This window comes from Triturus cristatus, chromosome 5_2 (assembly GCF_964204655.1).
Source record: "Triturus cristatus chromosome 5_2, aTriCri1.1, whole genome shotgun sequence".
NCBI lineage: Eukaryota > Metazoa > Chordata > Amphibia > Caudata > Salamandridae > Triturus > Triturus cristatus.
The window spans coordinates 56,500,747-56,518,026 of NC_140588.1; the positions used below are offsets into that span (position 1 = coordinate 56,500,747).

Here is a 17,280-nt window from a genome sequence, read left to right on the forward strand (position 1 = left end):
AGGATACGTGTGTGGTAAAACAACAGCAAGCTCAAATCCCAACCGCTGCTCACCAATGTGAGAAGTTGGCCTGATATGTAGTGCTCACTATTCTAGTGATCACTGTGTATCATTCCAAACAACCCTTATTGATGATTGGTTGTAAGTCAACCTTATAGACCAGCTATCCTAGTAGCGTGGATACGAGCAGTCTTAGGCTAAACTCTAGAGGGCGTGTTAAGCCAGCTGTTTACCATCACATATACCCCTTGAACACCAAGTGAAAGGACACCACACAAGTTGTTATGAAAATAAAGGATATTTATTTATAACAAGACTACCCTGGCTCTTTATGAGTCAGGGAGCTAAGCACAATACAAAACTCTTAGGAAAATACTTCTGGTTGCACAATTTACACAAATGCCCGAGGGCACGAAACCATTACACTGTAAGTGGAAGGGGAGAAGTTAGAAAGTCTAAAGTTACTGATTCCGGAGTGATCCGATCAGTGGGACTAAACGAAAAAGGAACTAGACACTTGTAAAGCGAACCTGCGATGGAGCACCGAAATGCTCAAGTTACCTAGCCCAGAGGCTGCGGCTGTGGAAGGTTCGGCAAGATGTCGGAAGTCCTCGTTGTAGTCTCAGGAGCCTGAAAGAAGAGTTGCTGGCAGGCGACCAGTGTCGATGTTCAGCGAGATCCAAACCTGGATCGGTGATGAAGGAAACCTGAAAGCAGAGGGGACTCAGTTCTCAACCGCTAGCCAGCGATCGTGTGGGCACCAGGGGGGTACCGGCTGAAGTCACCTCGACCAGGTGAGGGGATGATGTCGGACTCGGCTGTTCCTCGGACCAGGAGGCGCGGCGGCGACCAGGATGGAGGGCGAGCTGTCCCACGCAGGTGTCTGCTGTCGATGATGCTGGGCCCAGGAATGGGGCAGCGGATCTTGGCAGTGGCAAGCCCACGCGGTGGAGTCAAGATGGCGTCTGGAGTGGACCAGGAGGGTCCGTGGTACTCCTCTGTTGAAGGGGAGCAAGAGCCAGACTGGAGCAACCAGACTAGTGATGAAACACTCGTGGTGCGTCGTGAAGAGGGCCACAAGCCGGTCGGCAAGTGGTCGAACAACGCGGTGAACAGCAAGGAGCGGAAGGGCCCCCACGCAGATCTCGTGGATGCTGGGGAGGCAGACTTCGGTGCTGGAGCTGCTCAAGGTTAGGGCTTCTCAAACCCTAGGTGCACTCACTCGAGGGTCCCTCGGTGGGCGTGCTAGATAAGCGTCGTGCAGGTTCTGAAGATGGCCGGTCCCGCAAGTCTCGTCACACCTACGGCTCTCAGCTGGGCTGATGAGGGAGGTAAAAGGTCAGAGATGGCAGGGAGCTCGGGTCTCGTCGAGCTGGGCAGTCTTGATCCGTAGGAGAGACTTACAGCAAACCGCAAGCGCTTAGGTGGTGCCTGCTGGTGCAGGGTGGCTACTCCTTAGCCACAAGGGAGAGTCTTCAGAAATAGTCAAGAGTTCCTTTCGTGGAAAGTAGTTCAAGATTCAGAATTATCCAATTTGGGAAGGGGACTCGCTCCTACCTTTATTCTAAGAAAAAGGGGCTGGCCCGTGACTAGGTTCTACCTATGGGTGAAGCCAGGAGGGGGGTGGTTACACCCCTTTCCTTTGTCCGGCTTCGCCCCAGCTCAGGGGCTGGTGTGCCCCCGAAACTGGTTTGAGCCGGGCTATGCACAGTGAGCACCGGGGTGCCACTGGCAATCACCTTCCTTTCAGCCCTGCCTACCTGGGATACACAACCCTGTCTGGGATGGTGCTAACACCGCCCTCGACAGGAAACCCTTTGTCCAAGCTCCCCTCGCTGGAAGGTCTCCCAGCAGCAGGAGGTCAGACTTGTGTCTGGTGGCAGCATCCATTTTGTGATGCTGAGGCTTGAGTCAACTTTAACCGGGGTTCAAGGTTACTTCCATGTCGTGCCCCTCTAAAAGGGGGGAATGCTAACCCCGTCGCCAGAACTGGCGAGGGGTTCGTATTCCAATTCGTATGACACCTTACTCGACATGTGTAGGTGATGCGATGCCAAAGTTAGCAAATAACCGCAAGGATTATAATGCATTTAAAAGTAGTTGGCCCGCGTCACCATGGAACGGCTATTAGGACTTGGTTCCGCAAGCCGTCGACGGGCTCAGCTCGCGCCAGCGCACCGTCCCACATGATTCCCTGCACTCTGCCTTCAGGATTGATAAGGCCTGCCATAGGAGTGACTGATAGGAATCCATGTGTCCATTTTAGGGTTAGGTGTAGGAATTCTACACCTACAGCAACGGGTGATTACACCACGTTGCCCCAGCCGTCGTGCAGCCAGTTGTGTCAGATTTGGGCGGCCATTCCAGGGGTGGCATAATACATGCTGCAGCCCCTGGTAGGCCCTGGGTACACCGATGCCCTGGATACCTGTGGTATGCTGAGACAGGGACTGACAAGGCGGCCCAGTTCCAATTGGTGGATGCACCTAATTTACATGTGTTTAATTTCGAGAGAGAACAGCTAGGCTGTGGGTCTGATTGGCAGGCCCACAGCCGGGGAAAGTCATAAACCAATGAAGCAAAAGCAAAAAATCTGGGTGATCATAGGATTGCAGACCCTACTCTCCTACAGCGCACACTTCATTTTTATGCATGCCGATTGAGCGGCAACAGTTAACAGTTTTTGACTTCCTACCAGAAGTCTGTATGTCAATCTGGCTGCCAGGCATCCCTCAACCACGACAGTATATGCATGCTGTTGAGACAAATTTGGGGCTTGACGTGCTTCCGAAAATGTTAATCCCTTTTCTGCACTCTTGTCTGAGATTTTGTTGTTTTGTTCTCTCGTTAACCTGGCAAGGTTTTGCTCTGAGCACTGTTAAATAGTACCTTTCCACCATATCTGCATTTTTGTGGTTGTTGGACCAGCCCTCCCTGTTGAAGTCACCTCTGGTCTTGTTTTTATTAAAGAACTACAACCTATGTTCCTTTCAAGACTTCATCATGCCCCTATGGGACCTGAACCCAGTATTAACCTTCCTGATGTGTTCTGCCCTTTACCCCTGTTGACCTTAAAAAAAGCCTTTCTAGTAGCCTTTATATCGTCCAGGTGGGTTAAGGAACTGCAAGCACTTTCTGTTTACTCTCCGTACATATTGGGTCCCCAGACAAACTGGTCTTGAACACGTGCCTTTTTCCTGCCGGAAGTGGTAACATTGTTTCACGTTGGCCATACCATCACATTGCCTAACTTCTGTGCTCCACTTCACTCTTCAAAGCGGATGAAAGACCTCACTGACGGGGCTCAAGAGTGTTGCCGCTCTACATTGATCGTACCAGAGAATTCTGGGTGGACAATCAACTCTTCATTGGGTTTGTTGGGGCGATGAAAAGGAATGCTTAAGGCTGTGTAAAAACAGACTATCTCATGATGGATTGTGCTCTGCATTAAAATTTGCTATGTACTAGCCAGAGGCAACCCCCTGAGGGTTTGCGGGCTCATTCTACTGGATCCAAGGCTGCGACCAATGAGTTAGCCCATAGAGTCCTTATCCTGAACATCTTTCGGGCTGTGAAGTGGGCATCTCTGTGCACATTTATCAAGCCCTACTGCCTGGACCGTCTGGTCCATTGTGAGGAGCACTTTGCCTGTTCCATCCCCCAGGACTTCCTGTTCTAAATCTGTTTGCTGCCCCCCTCTGGTGAAGTATTGCTTGGAAATCATTTCAAACGTAGGGAATTTATGGCAAGAAGTTTGTATCAGAGGAGCAAGTCAATTACCTTTGATTGAGCCTTATCTGGTAGACCCTCTCTCTAGCTGCAATTCCTTACTGACTCTTCCATCCTCACTGCTCTGTGAACGTATTTCTCCTTATAGGTTAACCCTTATGGGGTACTTGGTGTTTGCACACTGATACATCGGCAACCTTTGTGGCTCCGCGGTTCTGTCATGGAAAGGCCGTGAAAAGTTACTGATATCAGCGCACTGGGTGGCGCATATCTAGGCAATGCGCAAGTCACTTCCGGCGTGGCCGATGCGGAGCGGATCACGCCACCTACCGGCACGCTGAAGTACCGCTTGAAAAGTTTCCGAATCCAGTCTGACGCCTGAGGAACATTCTAAGGTAAAGGTAAGGAAATATAGATAGCTTTTACCAGCTAAGGTATTACCGGAGGTAAGTAACTTGTTTATTTAAGAGTCCTCTTATTGAATCATACAACTGAATCTTAGCAGAAGGGCATTCTCTCCATTTTTTAACGGAAAACATTAAAGGGTCCATCTTGTTATTGGGCTATTTCCTTACTGTGTATCCACGCTACATTGTTGATAAGTGTTCTTTAGGAGTCTAGCAGAGTAGGTAGTAGAGTAGGACCTGCAGGCTGCACTACGTTTTGTTTTTCAGACATCCAAAGAAACAAAGGATCCACTTACTATTTTATATCTCAAAACCAAAAAGCATCCCATTCTGAAGTTTATGCTGTTATGCCACGTATGTCTATCGCCGCTATCTGAGTTCCCAGGGCTGCCCAGAGGCCACATTGAACTTGTAGTACCCTCTTCACTCGCTCCTCGCCTCACTGCTACCTCATCACCCTATCACCACTGGGCTAGACACTGTCCCCGGTGAGCCCAGCAGTCTACTGCTGCTGCGTTGCAGATGGGTGGATCCTTACCAACGGTCTGCTCTGCCCAACCATCTTACCCCGCAAGCCTCCCCGTGACACCACGACCACGAAGAGACAAGGTGGAGACAGGGCGGAAAGCGGTGAGCATGGGACTGTGATTTGGAGGTGTGAGAGACACGGTGGGAGCAGCAGCCTGATCCCAGGGACCTGTATTGCAGCAAAACTAGTCATTTAGGGTAGCCGCCAGTAGGCCACTTTAGGCTGTTGTGCGGCTTGCTGCCCTGCTTCGCCCTGTTTAATGCTGTCTGACGCTGGTCCTCATACTCCGCAGCTGCTCCATCAGCGCTCCAGTGGAAGGAGCTCTATCAGCAGAAGGGCTGCGCCAAAAAAGGACTGTGCAAGCAATACAATCATTCACATCTAGTGGCTCCATCAGTGCTCCAGTGGAAAGAGCTAGATCAGCAGAAGGGCTGCACCGAAAAAGGACAGTATGCACGCAGTAAGAACATTCACATTCAGTGACCGCAATAGAGTCAGCAATAGAAGCAGTAGTAGAGGAGCAACTTATTGCTAAACTTGTTTCATGATCAATTGAAACCAGCCATAGGGGGCAGGCCTGCTGGAAGGGGCATTACCTTCTTTTATATGGATTAAAAAAAACACCCACACATTTACAATGCAATAGGTCTCACATTTGGGAAATTTTAAGCTATTTGAATTGCAAATGACAATGCCTTTTATTTATCTGTTTTTCATAACCAACACATTGATAAAAGGTTTGTGACTAACAATGCCAATAGCTCAAACTCTCACAAATGCGAGACCTATTGTATTCCAAATGCTTGTTTGAAGGGCTGGTAGGGTTGGGACACAATAGGTTACTTGTGAACTAGTTTGATGTTTTAGAACAAGCTGGTAATATTGCATCATAGTCTGTCATTTAAGTAAGTAGCAGTGCGTTTCTAATCTCTATTGGTTTGTTAAGGCTGGGACAGAGTTGATAAATTGTGTGATAGATGCAAGCTCAGTTGTGTGTCTGTTAGATGTTAATGTCAGAATTTAAACAAAAAACAATAATGCATCCAAGGCTGAGTGCAGGCTTGCAGATACAAAAACAATTACTGTTAATATTTCTATAAAGCTTCTAAATAAATAAAAATGAAAATAAGATTTCTAAAGAGCGCGGTAATACCCGCGGGTGTCTAGGCGCTGAAGCTCCATGAGGGGAGGAAACTGGACATCGGCCCCGGATGGTGGCAGATGCCGAGTAAGAGGGATGGGTATGATCTAATTATTGAAAAGCCAGGTTTTTAGTGCTTTGCGAAAAGTGAATGGATGACCTGAGGCCTTTAGGGTAAGTGGCATGGTGTTCCAGAGTTTAGCAGTGGTGACTGCAAAACTCTTTCCTCCCCAGGTGGTCCTTCTAAACTTGGGGACGGCCAGTTTTGCATGGGAGGCCGATCTTAAGTTTCTGGTCGGCATATATCGATGGAAGAGTTGCGTAATGGAGGCTAGATCATTGGAGTGGAGAGCTTTAAAGGCCAAGCATGAAGATTTGAACATAACCCTTTTCTTAGAAGTGATGGAAGGAACTTGGATGGCGACTATTTTAGGATCCCTAACAGCCTGGCTGCCGCGTTCTGGACCAATTGGAGTTTGTCTAAAGCTTTCTTGTGAGCCGTCAGGAAGAGCCCATTGCAATAGTCAATTTTGGAAAAGACCAGGATGCTAATCACTGCTTTCCGCAGGTTCAAAGGGATGCAAGGGAAGATCTTCCTGAGTGATTTGAAGATGAAAAAACAGGATGAGGTAATAGCATTAGCATGTCCCACAAATGAAAGTTTTCCATCGAACTGATGCCCAGATTTTTCTCCTTTAACACTAGAGTGGGTATTGGACCCATTTCGTAAGGCCACCAACTGGGGCCCCAAGATAATGGATTATTGCCGAACGATAGCACCTCAGTTTTGTCGGAGTTCAGTTTCAAACAGTTGGTGTACATCCATTTCCCGATCTGTACTATGTTGACCTCTAAAGCCAAACTGAGAGGAATCCAGTAGATCGTGTTCCTGGATATAGAGAGAGAGTTCGGTGTTTATTGCTTTCTCTATGAGTTCGGCCGGAAAGGGGAGTTGAGCTATTGGCCTATAGTTGTTAGGGCTGTCCGTGTCCAAGTTAGCCTTTTTTTAAGAGAGGGAGAATTGACGCGACTTTCCAGTTTTTGGGGAAGTAACCTGATCGAAGCATGAGATTAAAAATTCCTAGAAGGTGGGCAGGAACTATGCTTGATCCCGTTTGGAGAACTCTGGGCATGCAAGGGTCCAATTGTGAACCTGACTTAATTTGCCTAAAGAGATTAGTAACTTGATCTAGCGTAAGAACCGAAAAAGCATGGAAAGCGTGATTATTGGATTAGGAAGGTATTATCACATCGGGCTTTAGCGAAGCTTTTTCTCCTTTGGGATCGTTTAGCTCGGCGGTCTGTGGGATGTCAGAAGTACTTGGTCCCCCAGTGTCGGCACTTGTGGTTAAGGAATTGAAGATCACTTCAACCTTGGTTTTAAAGAAAGTGGCTAGGTTATTGCAAAAGGAGGCATCTATATTCAGATTACCGGCTGAGGTAGGATTACTGAGCTTGACCACCGTTGAGAATATTTCCTTGGGAGTGTTGAGGGCTGAGTTAATCTTATTTATATAGAAATTGGATTTAGTTTTGGTCAGGAGTTTTTTAGGTCTCGCCTGGCGTTGGAGCGCGCATGCGCTCCTCGCCTGTGAGAGCTATAGTCATGAAGTCAGTTTCAAGAAGGGGACTCTAAGCCCCGCCCCTCATTTTCATTGGGTAGCGTCAGCGTTTATGTTAAAGTAGTGGTATGGCACACTGGCATCATATGTCCGTCTGTACATTGGTCGGATTAAACAAATGCAGCAGAAGAAGTGATAGAAATGTGTCCCCCATTGAGTTTGAATATAAGAGAAGGAAGAAGGAAATGTACTCTAACTCCAGCCGTCTCTTAAGGTTAGCCAGACCTTCAATACCATCCCACATAAGCCTTGATTTTTATTTATTTTCATTGAAGGAGTGAAAGATACCCTATGCGATTTTCATGTTACCTTTCATCTGCAAATAGAACCATCAAAGAGTGCTTTAGTGTTCCATATGGTGGGTGAGGCAAATCTTTTAAGGCGTGACTTTGAAAATGTAACATATCACCACACCAGAAGCTGTGTATTTCTACATGTTAACCTCATAGTGACTACGTAGTTTTGAAAAGTAGTAAGTTGGTTAAATGTAACATATAAGTGTTTCTTTAATTTTTTGCAAAATGGCAACAAATTAATTACAGTTATGTGCCCTGTATGCTTGTGTACTGATTTCATTGGGGTTCAAGGGTTATAAGTGCAGTCGGAACTAATACTAAGTTTTTCTAAATTACATTTGCCACCAGTTCGGCTAAGTGAAATGTTTGGTCACTTGTGACAAGGCACCTTGTTTTTGTATTTATTTCTTATTGTTTTTTAGGTGTTGAGCTTCCTGGTCAGATGCTTACCATTGCTGCTTCCACGATTGCGATGGCCATATCCATCACAGGATATGGGGATGAAGAGGATCAAGCTTCCTCAAATTCATCAGGTGACTAAACCTTGTGTGCATAAAGCTTTTTGAATGTGCTCCATGCTAATCAAACAATAGTAAGTCTGGTAAAGTAAGAAATTGTTTGAGAATAGTGTGAAACAGGCTTTTGTGGTTCAAGATACATGTGCAGCTGAATGAGCCAGCAAACCATTGTGGCGGCTCCCAATCTCTTGCCTAGACAGGGATGAAAACGCTTTCCTTATGGAGATCTAAAAAAATAAATACAACTAGCTCTTTTCAATCACAATGAGTAACACGTGTGGTTTGACGAAGTAAATTGTTTATACATTTTTGATTCAGTACTGGCATGCATGTTGTTGATACGTTAAAGTGGGAGCAGAAAAGCAGATTGTTCTTTTTGGGGAGGGGCTAACACCTGCTCATTGTCCAGTGGGGTCATCTTCCCTGCCTCCTCAAGCAAATCCCTGGTGTCCATTTGGTGGATCCCTGCCTGGGGATCGCCCTCGAAAGGGATCCACTTGTGAGAGGTACTTCTGGAAAGGGAACATTATCCTCCTCTCCTGCACTTAACAGTGGTCTATGCACATTTATGCCATCCCAAACATCGATCATGTTAGGCACTGCCTGCTTTTAGTTTCACATTGTAAAATCAGTGCAATATATGTGCCACTCTTAATTGTGGAAAAAAAAAAGCCTCAATAAAAATTTCAGGATGCGGGGAAGCTCCCAGATTTTTTGCTCCAAAATTCAGAGGACACAACTTTCAAGTCCTCCTCATTCTAGAGAATGAGGAGTATGTGAAATTCACGTCCTCTGCATTTAGGTGGTTAAATGCAATTTTTTATTATAACATAACATGATTCAATGTTCTCATTCCTATGTTAAATTTCTGTTGTTAAAACTTATTGCTAGTTTGTAATCAATTGCAAATATATGTGTAATGTACCACTGTTTGTTTTTATAGCAGATACTGCTATCCTGAGGATATACGAGCACCCAAACATTGATAAATTACATCATAAATTACTTATTGCCTGAATATCGATCCCATATGCCACTGTCTTACAATGTTTCTTGTTTTGAGAAAAAGGGTGAGACAGCTGTGGTAAACAAACTGGACTATGAAATAGAAGAAACTTTGAATGCACAATTGTCGTGCCTCTTCTATGCAAATCTACACAGATACGTAAGCCCAAGTTTTACAAAAAGAGGCTGCGCATCTATCACGTGATATATATATCTGGGTTAGAAGGAATCTCTGGTAAATGTAAGAGCCAGGTATAAATTTGGCTAATGCATATGGTTTGGCTTACAAGGTGCTATAATGGTATATGTAGCATGTGACTTCTATCCTTGTGTTAAGAAAGTCATGGTCTATGGGCTGGCCATTTTAGAGACGTTGCTTGTACTGAAACACCACTTAGAAATATTTATTTTAGCTGTAAAGCTTAATAGTATTCTGTTGGACTGGGCCCTTTTTGCAGGGTCATCCCTAAACGTTTTGCCTTCCTGCTATATTTTTTCTTACCTTTTGTTGGCTGTTGTGACTCTGGGCACTTTACCACTGCTGATCAGTGCATATGCTCTTCCTGTTGTAAATTGATGTATGAATTAGTGATTCCGTGATTGGTTGGTTTGGTTTACCTGTCAGACCCTAGTACAGTGCACCAGGAGTGCCCAGGGCTTGTAAATCCAAATGCTGCTGGTGGGCTTGCAGCACTGGTTGTGCCATCCACAGAAGCAGCCGGTAAAAGTGTGTCTAAGGTCTGCCATTGCAGAGCCTGCGTGCAGTCTGGTACTGTCATGCTGACTGGGCAAGTGCATCCACTTGCCAGTCCCTAAACCTTCCCTTTTCTTCATATCAGACACCCCGAAGGTAGGCCCAAGGGCAGGGTGCATTGTAAGCATAAGGTAGGACATACCCTGGTGTGTGTGGCATGTTCTAATAGTGAATTACAGCCATTTTCGTTTTTCACTATTGCAGGGCTACCTGTTCTCCATAGGCCAGAATGGGCAGTTTGATTATTACAACTTATAATCCTAACTGACTCAGGGAACATGGTAGCAATTCGAATTTAGTATGCCTGAACTCAGAATGATAAAATACATCTTTTAGTGAAGTTGGTTTTAACATTCTGTGTTTGAAAATACCACTTTTAGAAAGTAGGTATTTTCTTGTCTAACCATTCAAACCTGCCTCTGCTAGGCTGTGTATTCCTTGTCTGGAGTTTGAGTGACAGGGGCTGGGGAATTCCAGGGGACTGGGGAATTCCCGGAGACAGGGTGAGACAGCACAGGGCTGAATAGAGAGATCTCCATGTAGATGGGTGGGAGGAGTTGCACCTGGGACCTGAATAGGGCTGTGCTTTCCCTCCACAATGCTGGCTCCACCCCCTGTGGTGCGTCTGATGGCCCTGGCCTACACTGTGAAAGGAAAGAAAGGAGTCATGTAAACAAAGTGCTCCAGGACTGACCAGAACCGGTTTGAACAAGGCAAAGGCCCCTCTGCCTTCAAAGGACAAAGGAATTTGGGGTGTAAGTATTGGGACCCTGATCCCAAGAATTTAGATCACTTTGGAAAACCAGAAGAAACTCTGCTGAGGAGAGGAACCAAGAAGAAACTGAGGAGTGACTATCCCTGAAACTGGGGGATTGGCCTGCAGGTGTTGCCTACTGCCAAAGAGAGGAGAAAGGAACTTTGTGTGTACTTTTGCTCAACTTGTGAAGGATCTCCAAGGGCTTGGAAAAGAGCTTGCCTCCTGCTGAAGTGTCGGGAACAACAGACTTCACCCACCAGCTCCCCAGAGTTCTTTGGAAGTGCCTGCTGCTGTGGGGCTTCTGAGGGACTGCGTGTCGCAAGGAGCTGGAAGCGTGACTCAAGAAGGAGAAGCGTACCGCCGTCGGAGCTGTTGTCGTCGCATCACGTAAAGGGTGTCACCGCTGCAGTTGTCGCATCGAGTGGAAGCGTCTCGCATCTTCGAAGAAGGGTCTCGCAACACCGAAGAAACGTGTCGCCATCGTAGCTGACGCATTGCACCGTATCAAGAGAAGAGTCTCGCATCGAGGAAGAAGCGTGTCGTCGACGCTGCCGTCGCATCTTGGATGACGCCGCTGTAGCTGTCGCATTGCACCGCATCAAGTAAAGCGCCTCACATCCTCGGAGAAGCGTGCCGCCGTTGGAGCTGTTGTCGTCGCATCGCGTAAAGGGGTGTCGCCGCTGCAGCATCGCATCGAGCGGAAGCGTCTCGCAACGTCGGAGAAGAGTGCCACTGCCAAGGCTGCTGTCGTCGCATCGCGTAAAGTGTTTCGCCGCTGCAACTGAAGCATCGAATCGAGTCTTCTCGCAACATCGGAGAAGCGTACCGCATCTGGAAGATCTTCACGTCTTTATTTCTTTGCACCAATATCTTCAACGGATCAACATTGTTGCAACACTTTCATTGCCCTGCGTGTCGCATCTAAAAGGTACATTGACTTAAAGTGTCGCATTTAAGAACTAAAGAGAACTAAGCAAAATTCTACCATCTAAAGTAACAGTATTGTGTATTTTTGTCGTTTAATGGTCTTGAAATGCGTAAGGGACAGTCATTTGTTTGGGAAGGTGAGCCGGTTTCTAAATAAAAGCTTTGTCAAGCTGCCCTCGTGTGGAGTGGCGTCTTAGAGCTCAGAGGCATCTTTGGGATATATAGATATATATATATATTACCTACTGGCGGTCGCCAGTAGGTAGTTATAGTTAGGACCACGTTTCCATAGGAAATCCGCAACATTCTATTTTGAATAACTTTGGCGCCGGTTGACGAATCCTCGCAAATTTTTCAAAATAGGTGGGGCGCTCCGCTCCGCTCCGCTCCTACCCTGAAAGTCTCGGGGGGATTCGTCAAGCGGGGGCTGAGATAAAAGGGGGGTCCCAAAACGCGTTTTTCCCATGCATTTTTCCATAGGACCTTTAGACACAGCTACAGCCCGAACGGCTGAACAGAATTACTTGAAATTTGGCAGAGAGGTAATCCTCAGGTCAAGGAAGTGCCTTTTGTAGGTTTGGTGTAAATCTGTTCAGTAGATTCTGAGAAAATAGCCTTTAAATCAATATATATATCTGAGCCAGCTTACGGTGCGCTTACGGTGCGCTTACCGTACGCGTACGGTGGCGTGCGCGAGCGCGATTCTGATTGGCCCTTAGATCTTAGTAAACATTCGAATCGGTCGAAACCAGGAAGCGGCGGCCGCCATTTTCTCTCTCGCACTCTGACAGGGGGTTGAAAAACAAAGTGCAAATCATGTAAAGGGGCTGTTTACACAGCTCCCAAGCACCTAGCCATGTCGAGGGAGTCCCCAACGATCCCCCAAGTGAAAAAAGGCAATTTTAATTTTTTCGAAAATTTTGCCGATTACGCTTACCGTACGCGTACGGTAAGAAATAATAATAAAAAAAAAAAAATCAACATTCTCCCCACCCCGTGTGCAAAAGGTGCCCGAAGGGCACCTTTTGTGCATGACTCATCAGAGATAAACAAAACCTATATTTTACCTGTCACAACGATGCTCATCATATGACCTCCATGTGCGCACGGTGCGCGAAGCGCATCGTGCGTTCATGGCCCATCTAGCGTAACGTGGGCACGCGGTGCGCTTCGCGCACCGCGTGCTCACTGTGCGCGCACGGTGCGTGAAGCGCACCGTGCGCGCACGGAACGAACTGCGTTAAGTGGGCGCGCACGCCACAAATGGCGTAAAGTAACTTAGCATTTAAAAAAACGTACAAATTCACTGAAAAAACCATAGGTTTCACACACGTTATAGTTAGGAATTAGCATTTAAAAAACCTTGCAAATTCACTGAAAAAACCATAGGTTTCACACGTTATAGTTAGCTGGACATTTTACTGATAAAAAACCAATGAAATTCCCCCGTTATAGTTACTGTAGGCAACTATAACTCACGCGACCGTAATCCTCTGCTGATGACATATGTGTCTTTATGAAAAAAAAATATTTGTAATATATGTATAGCTAAAATTTAATGGAAGAAGACATGGGCAAATAAGTGTCTAAATACAGTATTAGCATCAGCAGAGGATTGCGGTCGCGTGAGTTATAGTTGCCTACAGTAACTATAACGGGGGAATTTCGTTGGTTTTTTATCAGTAAAATGTCCAGCTAACTATAATGTGTGAAACCTATGGTTTTTTCAGTGAATTTGCAAGGTTTTTTAAATGCTAATTCCTAACTATAACGTGTGTGAAACCTATGGTTTTTTCAGTGAATATATATATATATATATATATATATATAATTTTTTTAGAGTTTTATGTAGGGCGAACTAGACCCGAAGATATCGGGTATCAGACGCTTTACATAGAACCAGTTTCGTTACATAAGGACACAGTCATTATTTTTAGACATGGGGAGATTAGGTGATTTGCCCAGAATCACAGGATGTTGAGCGTGGTTGCCGAGGCTCGAACCCTGTTCCCCAGCTTTGATGTCGACCGCTCCTGACATAAGGCTACATCCTCTCCCCTTATATTACTTAGTATTATTATTTATTTTTTTAGGGAGTTTTATATAGCGCGAACTTGACCCGGTATCGGTATCGGAGCGCTTTACATAGCACCAGTTGTGTTACATGAGGACAAATTCACTTTTGTTAGGCACAGAGAGATTAAGTGATTAGCCCAGAATAACAGCGTTCTTGCCGAGACTCAAACCCGGTTCGCCAAATTCGAGGTCGACCGCTCTAGCCGTTAGGCCAACTCCTCTCCCCCTTATTATTAATATTTACCAAAATACTTACATTTACATGTACAGTTTTCACTACGAATATGCCTTTACCATTCATGCTTTCACAACAAAATTCGTTGTGAAGGCATCCATGGTAAAGGCATACTCGTGGTAAAAAAAACTCCATTATAAAAACGTTTGTGGTTAAGATTTTTCATTGCAACGCCTTCGTTGGAAATGAAAGCGGTGTTAAGCCGTTGTTGTAAACAGTATTAACCAGTTGTAGGATTTGAAAGGTGCCAGAGTCTGACAGCTTAACAGCTGGGTTTTGCAAAGCATGCTCGAACCGGTAACTAGAAAATGAATACCGCCATCTTCATCGTTTTGGTGACACTTCTGAAAAATGACTCAATTCAAAGGAGTAGCTTTTTCTAATAAAGTATTCTGAAAAGGATTGGAATGATTGTCTCTCGTCAATACCTTTTCTGTATACCAACCACAGAATACATGTCTGCATCAATAGTCGTAGCTTCGATTCCTCTGCACTTACAGAGGGGGAAATGTAGAGGTATACCTGCAAATTGCAGTGGCCATGGAGTCTTTGGTAGGTGCTTCAGAGAGAGACATTAAAGTAGGGTTCTAAGCATTTATAGGCATGGCTCTGTTCTGAATTTATACACAGATGACATCCTCTTGTATGTGATAAACCCTAGCATGAATTTGCTGAGAATTTTATATAAGAAGTACAAAATTATGGGAATTATTGCGTTTTCCCAATTAATTCGAGCAGGTCTTGTATGATGTTGCGAATAGACGCAATCAACAAGAGATGGCAGGAACTGCCAAGATAAGAAGATCAAACTTATTGGGATGTTGATGAGCAGGGATAAGGAAACGCAGTTAATGGCAAAATATGTTGTTGCTATCTTAAGTGGAAGGTTCAAACCAAGATATTAGTTACAGTATCAATCTCTATTATTGGTTGCATGTCGCTGATAAAAATAACCGTCCTGCCTAAATTGCACTATTGGTTTACAGAAATACCAGTGATAGTGACAAGAATAGTTTTCGTGCCCTTATGGAGTTTCTGCATTAGTTTAATTTGGGCCAAAGATTCATCCAGCTTGTCTGTAATGGGGGAGGAGCGTTGTCTCACTGCCCAGAGTGGGCAGATGATAACTAAAATGATAGGACAATATTATTATCATTTTATTTATTGCTGTCCCGAGCAATAATTATAGGACGGGGCAGGGAGGAGGAGTAGTGTGCACTTATAAGTGCACATGTCTGGCCGGCCAAAACACACATGCAAACTTATGTTTCTCCAACCCAGCTGTTTTACACAGCCAGTTGGAGAAACCGCACAGACTTCCAGTCACTGTTTGAGTGGCAAATGATGCATTTCAGACCAATCCTGGCTCTTCTCTCATAGCATGAGAGTAGTGTCTGGGTGGGTGGGGAGCCTGTGCTTTGAGGGACATCCACTTCCGAGGAGCAATGAGGTGGCTGGGAGCAGAAGCGGAACCTCAGGTAAGTTTTTAAACATTTTAATTTTATTACCCAACCCCCCCTGCCCTGGTCTACCATTAGCCCCACCCCTAGCCCCCTGCTTCCCCACTACGACTTTACAGAGGCGGCCCCCACAACTGGAGGCATCATGGGTGAGCAGGGTCAACTTGATATAACTTTCTGAAAGAAGGGCGAGGGATAGCCACCAGGGAACCTGAGTTGTACTATCTGGTGACGGATTCCCGTTGTGTATGGTTGTCTGAGGGCCAGATTAAACAACCGCATATAAAGACAGGGCAAACAACTTAATTCCCCACTTTGATAGAGACGATTATCATAGGGGAAGGGCTTCCTGTCAAAATATGATACATACTAAGAATGAGTTTGGCGGCAACTGAAAATGGGAGCAGGAATGGCATTGACATATTCTCCTTCAATTAGCTATTTCAACATTCCTGGGCTACACAACATTTATACACCTAGTTGTAAGCAAATAATGCCCAAATTGAAGCTGCAGAGGGATACTGTGAATGTGAAACATTCAAAACATTTTTATACTGTAAAGGGATGGGAGAAATAGGTTAGCTGTATATTTCTGTTTACTCTTGGTCTGCCCATGATAGTCCAACCCAAAATGTTTGCTTTGGTAGAACATACCATAAATAGGAAGGAACTATAGTGTTAAGTCCATAACCTTTGTAACATCTCTAATTTGTGAACTTCTCACAAGCCCAATTTTTAAAGGAGTTGCACACATTTACCAGCACTATCTATATATTTTTTCATTTTACTGAAATGTTTCTCCTTCATTAGAAGTTGATTTAAGGAATCTGGGGTCCTCTTGTGAAAACATGCTTTTTTTTGTCTTACAAAAAAATGCTACCACTAACTAAAGTATAGAATACTTTTTGACTAGTGCCAACGGCACAAGATTTGTGACTAAAATATTCAGATTGGCAAAATCTCCATTAAAATGTGTTAATGGGGTTTGCTTTATACCATCGTTATCCCAGTCCACAGTGAGGTAAAAGGGACTAGTAATTCCTTTGAAACTTCAGAAAGAAAGGGATTATACTACAATAGTTTTGCAAGTTCTTATCCCACTTTTTTAGGTCTCGCGCCTAGCGTTGCAGTACGTAGCACTGCTCGGGCAGCGCGAGACCTCTTGTAAGGGGGTTTTGAAAGCTGACCACACGCTTGTGCGTGTGATCAGGCTTTCACCGGCAGGCATTGGCTTTCGAGTGTTTAAAAAAAAAAAAAAAAAGGCACGCGATTGGGCAAAGGCGGGCGCGTGTCCCGCCTTTGCAACGCCCATTCCCGTCCGTGTCTAGCACGCGCAGCTGCGCGCGTTCGCCTCCCTCCCTCCCCCCCTCCTCTGTGGTGCGCGCGCACCACTGGTTTCCTTCCACTTTCGCGCCGCGCGGCCGTGTCTCTTTCACGGCTGCGTGGCCATTGCCTGTTTTCTTTCAATTGGGGATATTCTCAGTAGACCACGTACATATCACTATTGGGCTGTGACTAGTGCAGTATTTTAATCTGCCCCATGAGAGGGTGCTGCTGTCTTGTTTTCCCATTCATTGTTAACAACATTCTGTAGTGCATATCTGAGACCGCTATTTGTATTTAACCCTGTGGTGATTGTGTTTTTGCAACCCGTTACACGTCCTTGTAGTGTGCTGTGCGAATTTCTCTCGAAGTGAGAGAGGGTCCTGCTCTTTGGCGGATATCTCGTCAGTGTGGATTTTTCATGAGTTTTGGATCTAGCCATGCCGTGTTCTTGCCTACCTGGTTGCCGTCCTCCCTGATCAGCCTGGGTCTGTGCGTCGC

The 17,280-nt window shown here is 45.5% G+C and overlaps 1 protein-coding gene across 1 annotated transcript in view; it reads left to right on the plus strand.

Moving 5' to 3' along the window:
• The window catches only part of TMEM245 (transmembrane protein 245), a 648,028-nt gene that overhangs the window by 188,772 nt on the left and 441,976 nt on the right, over positions 1-17,280 (plus strand). The window contains exon 4 of the mRNA XM_085606845.1: positions 8,147-8,257. Within this exon, the coding sequence (XP_085462971.1) occupies positions 8,147-8,257 (111 nt within the window). The remainder of the gene's footprint in view (positions 1-8,146; positions 8,258-17,280) is intronic.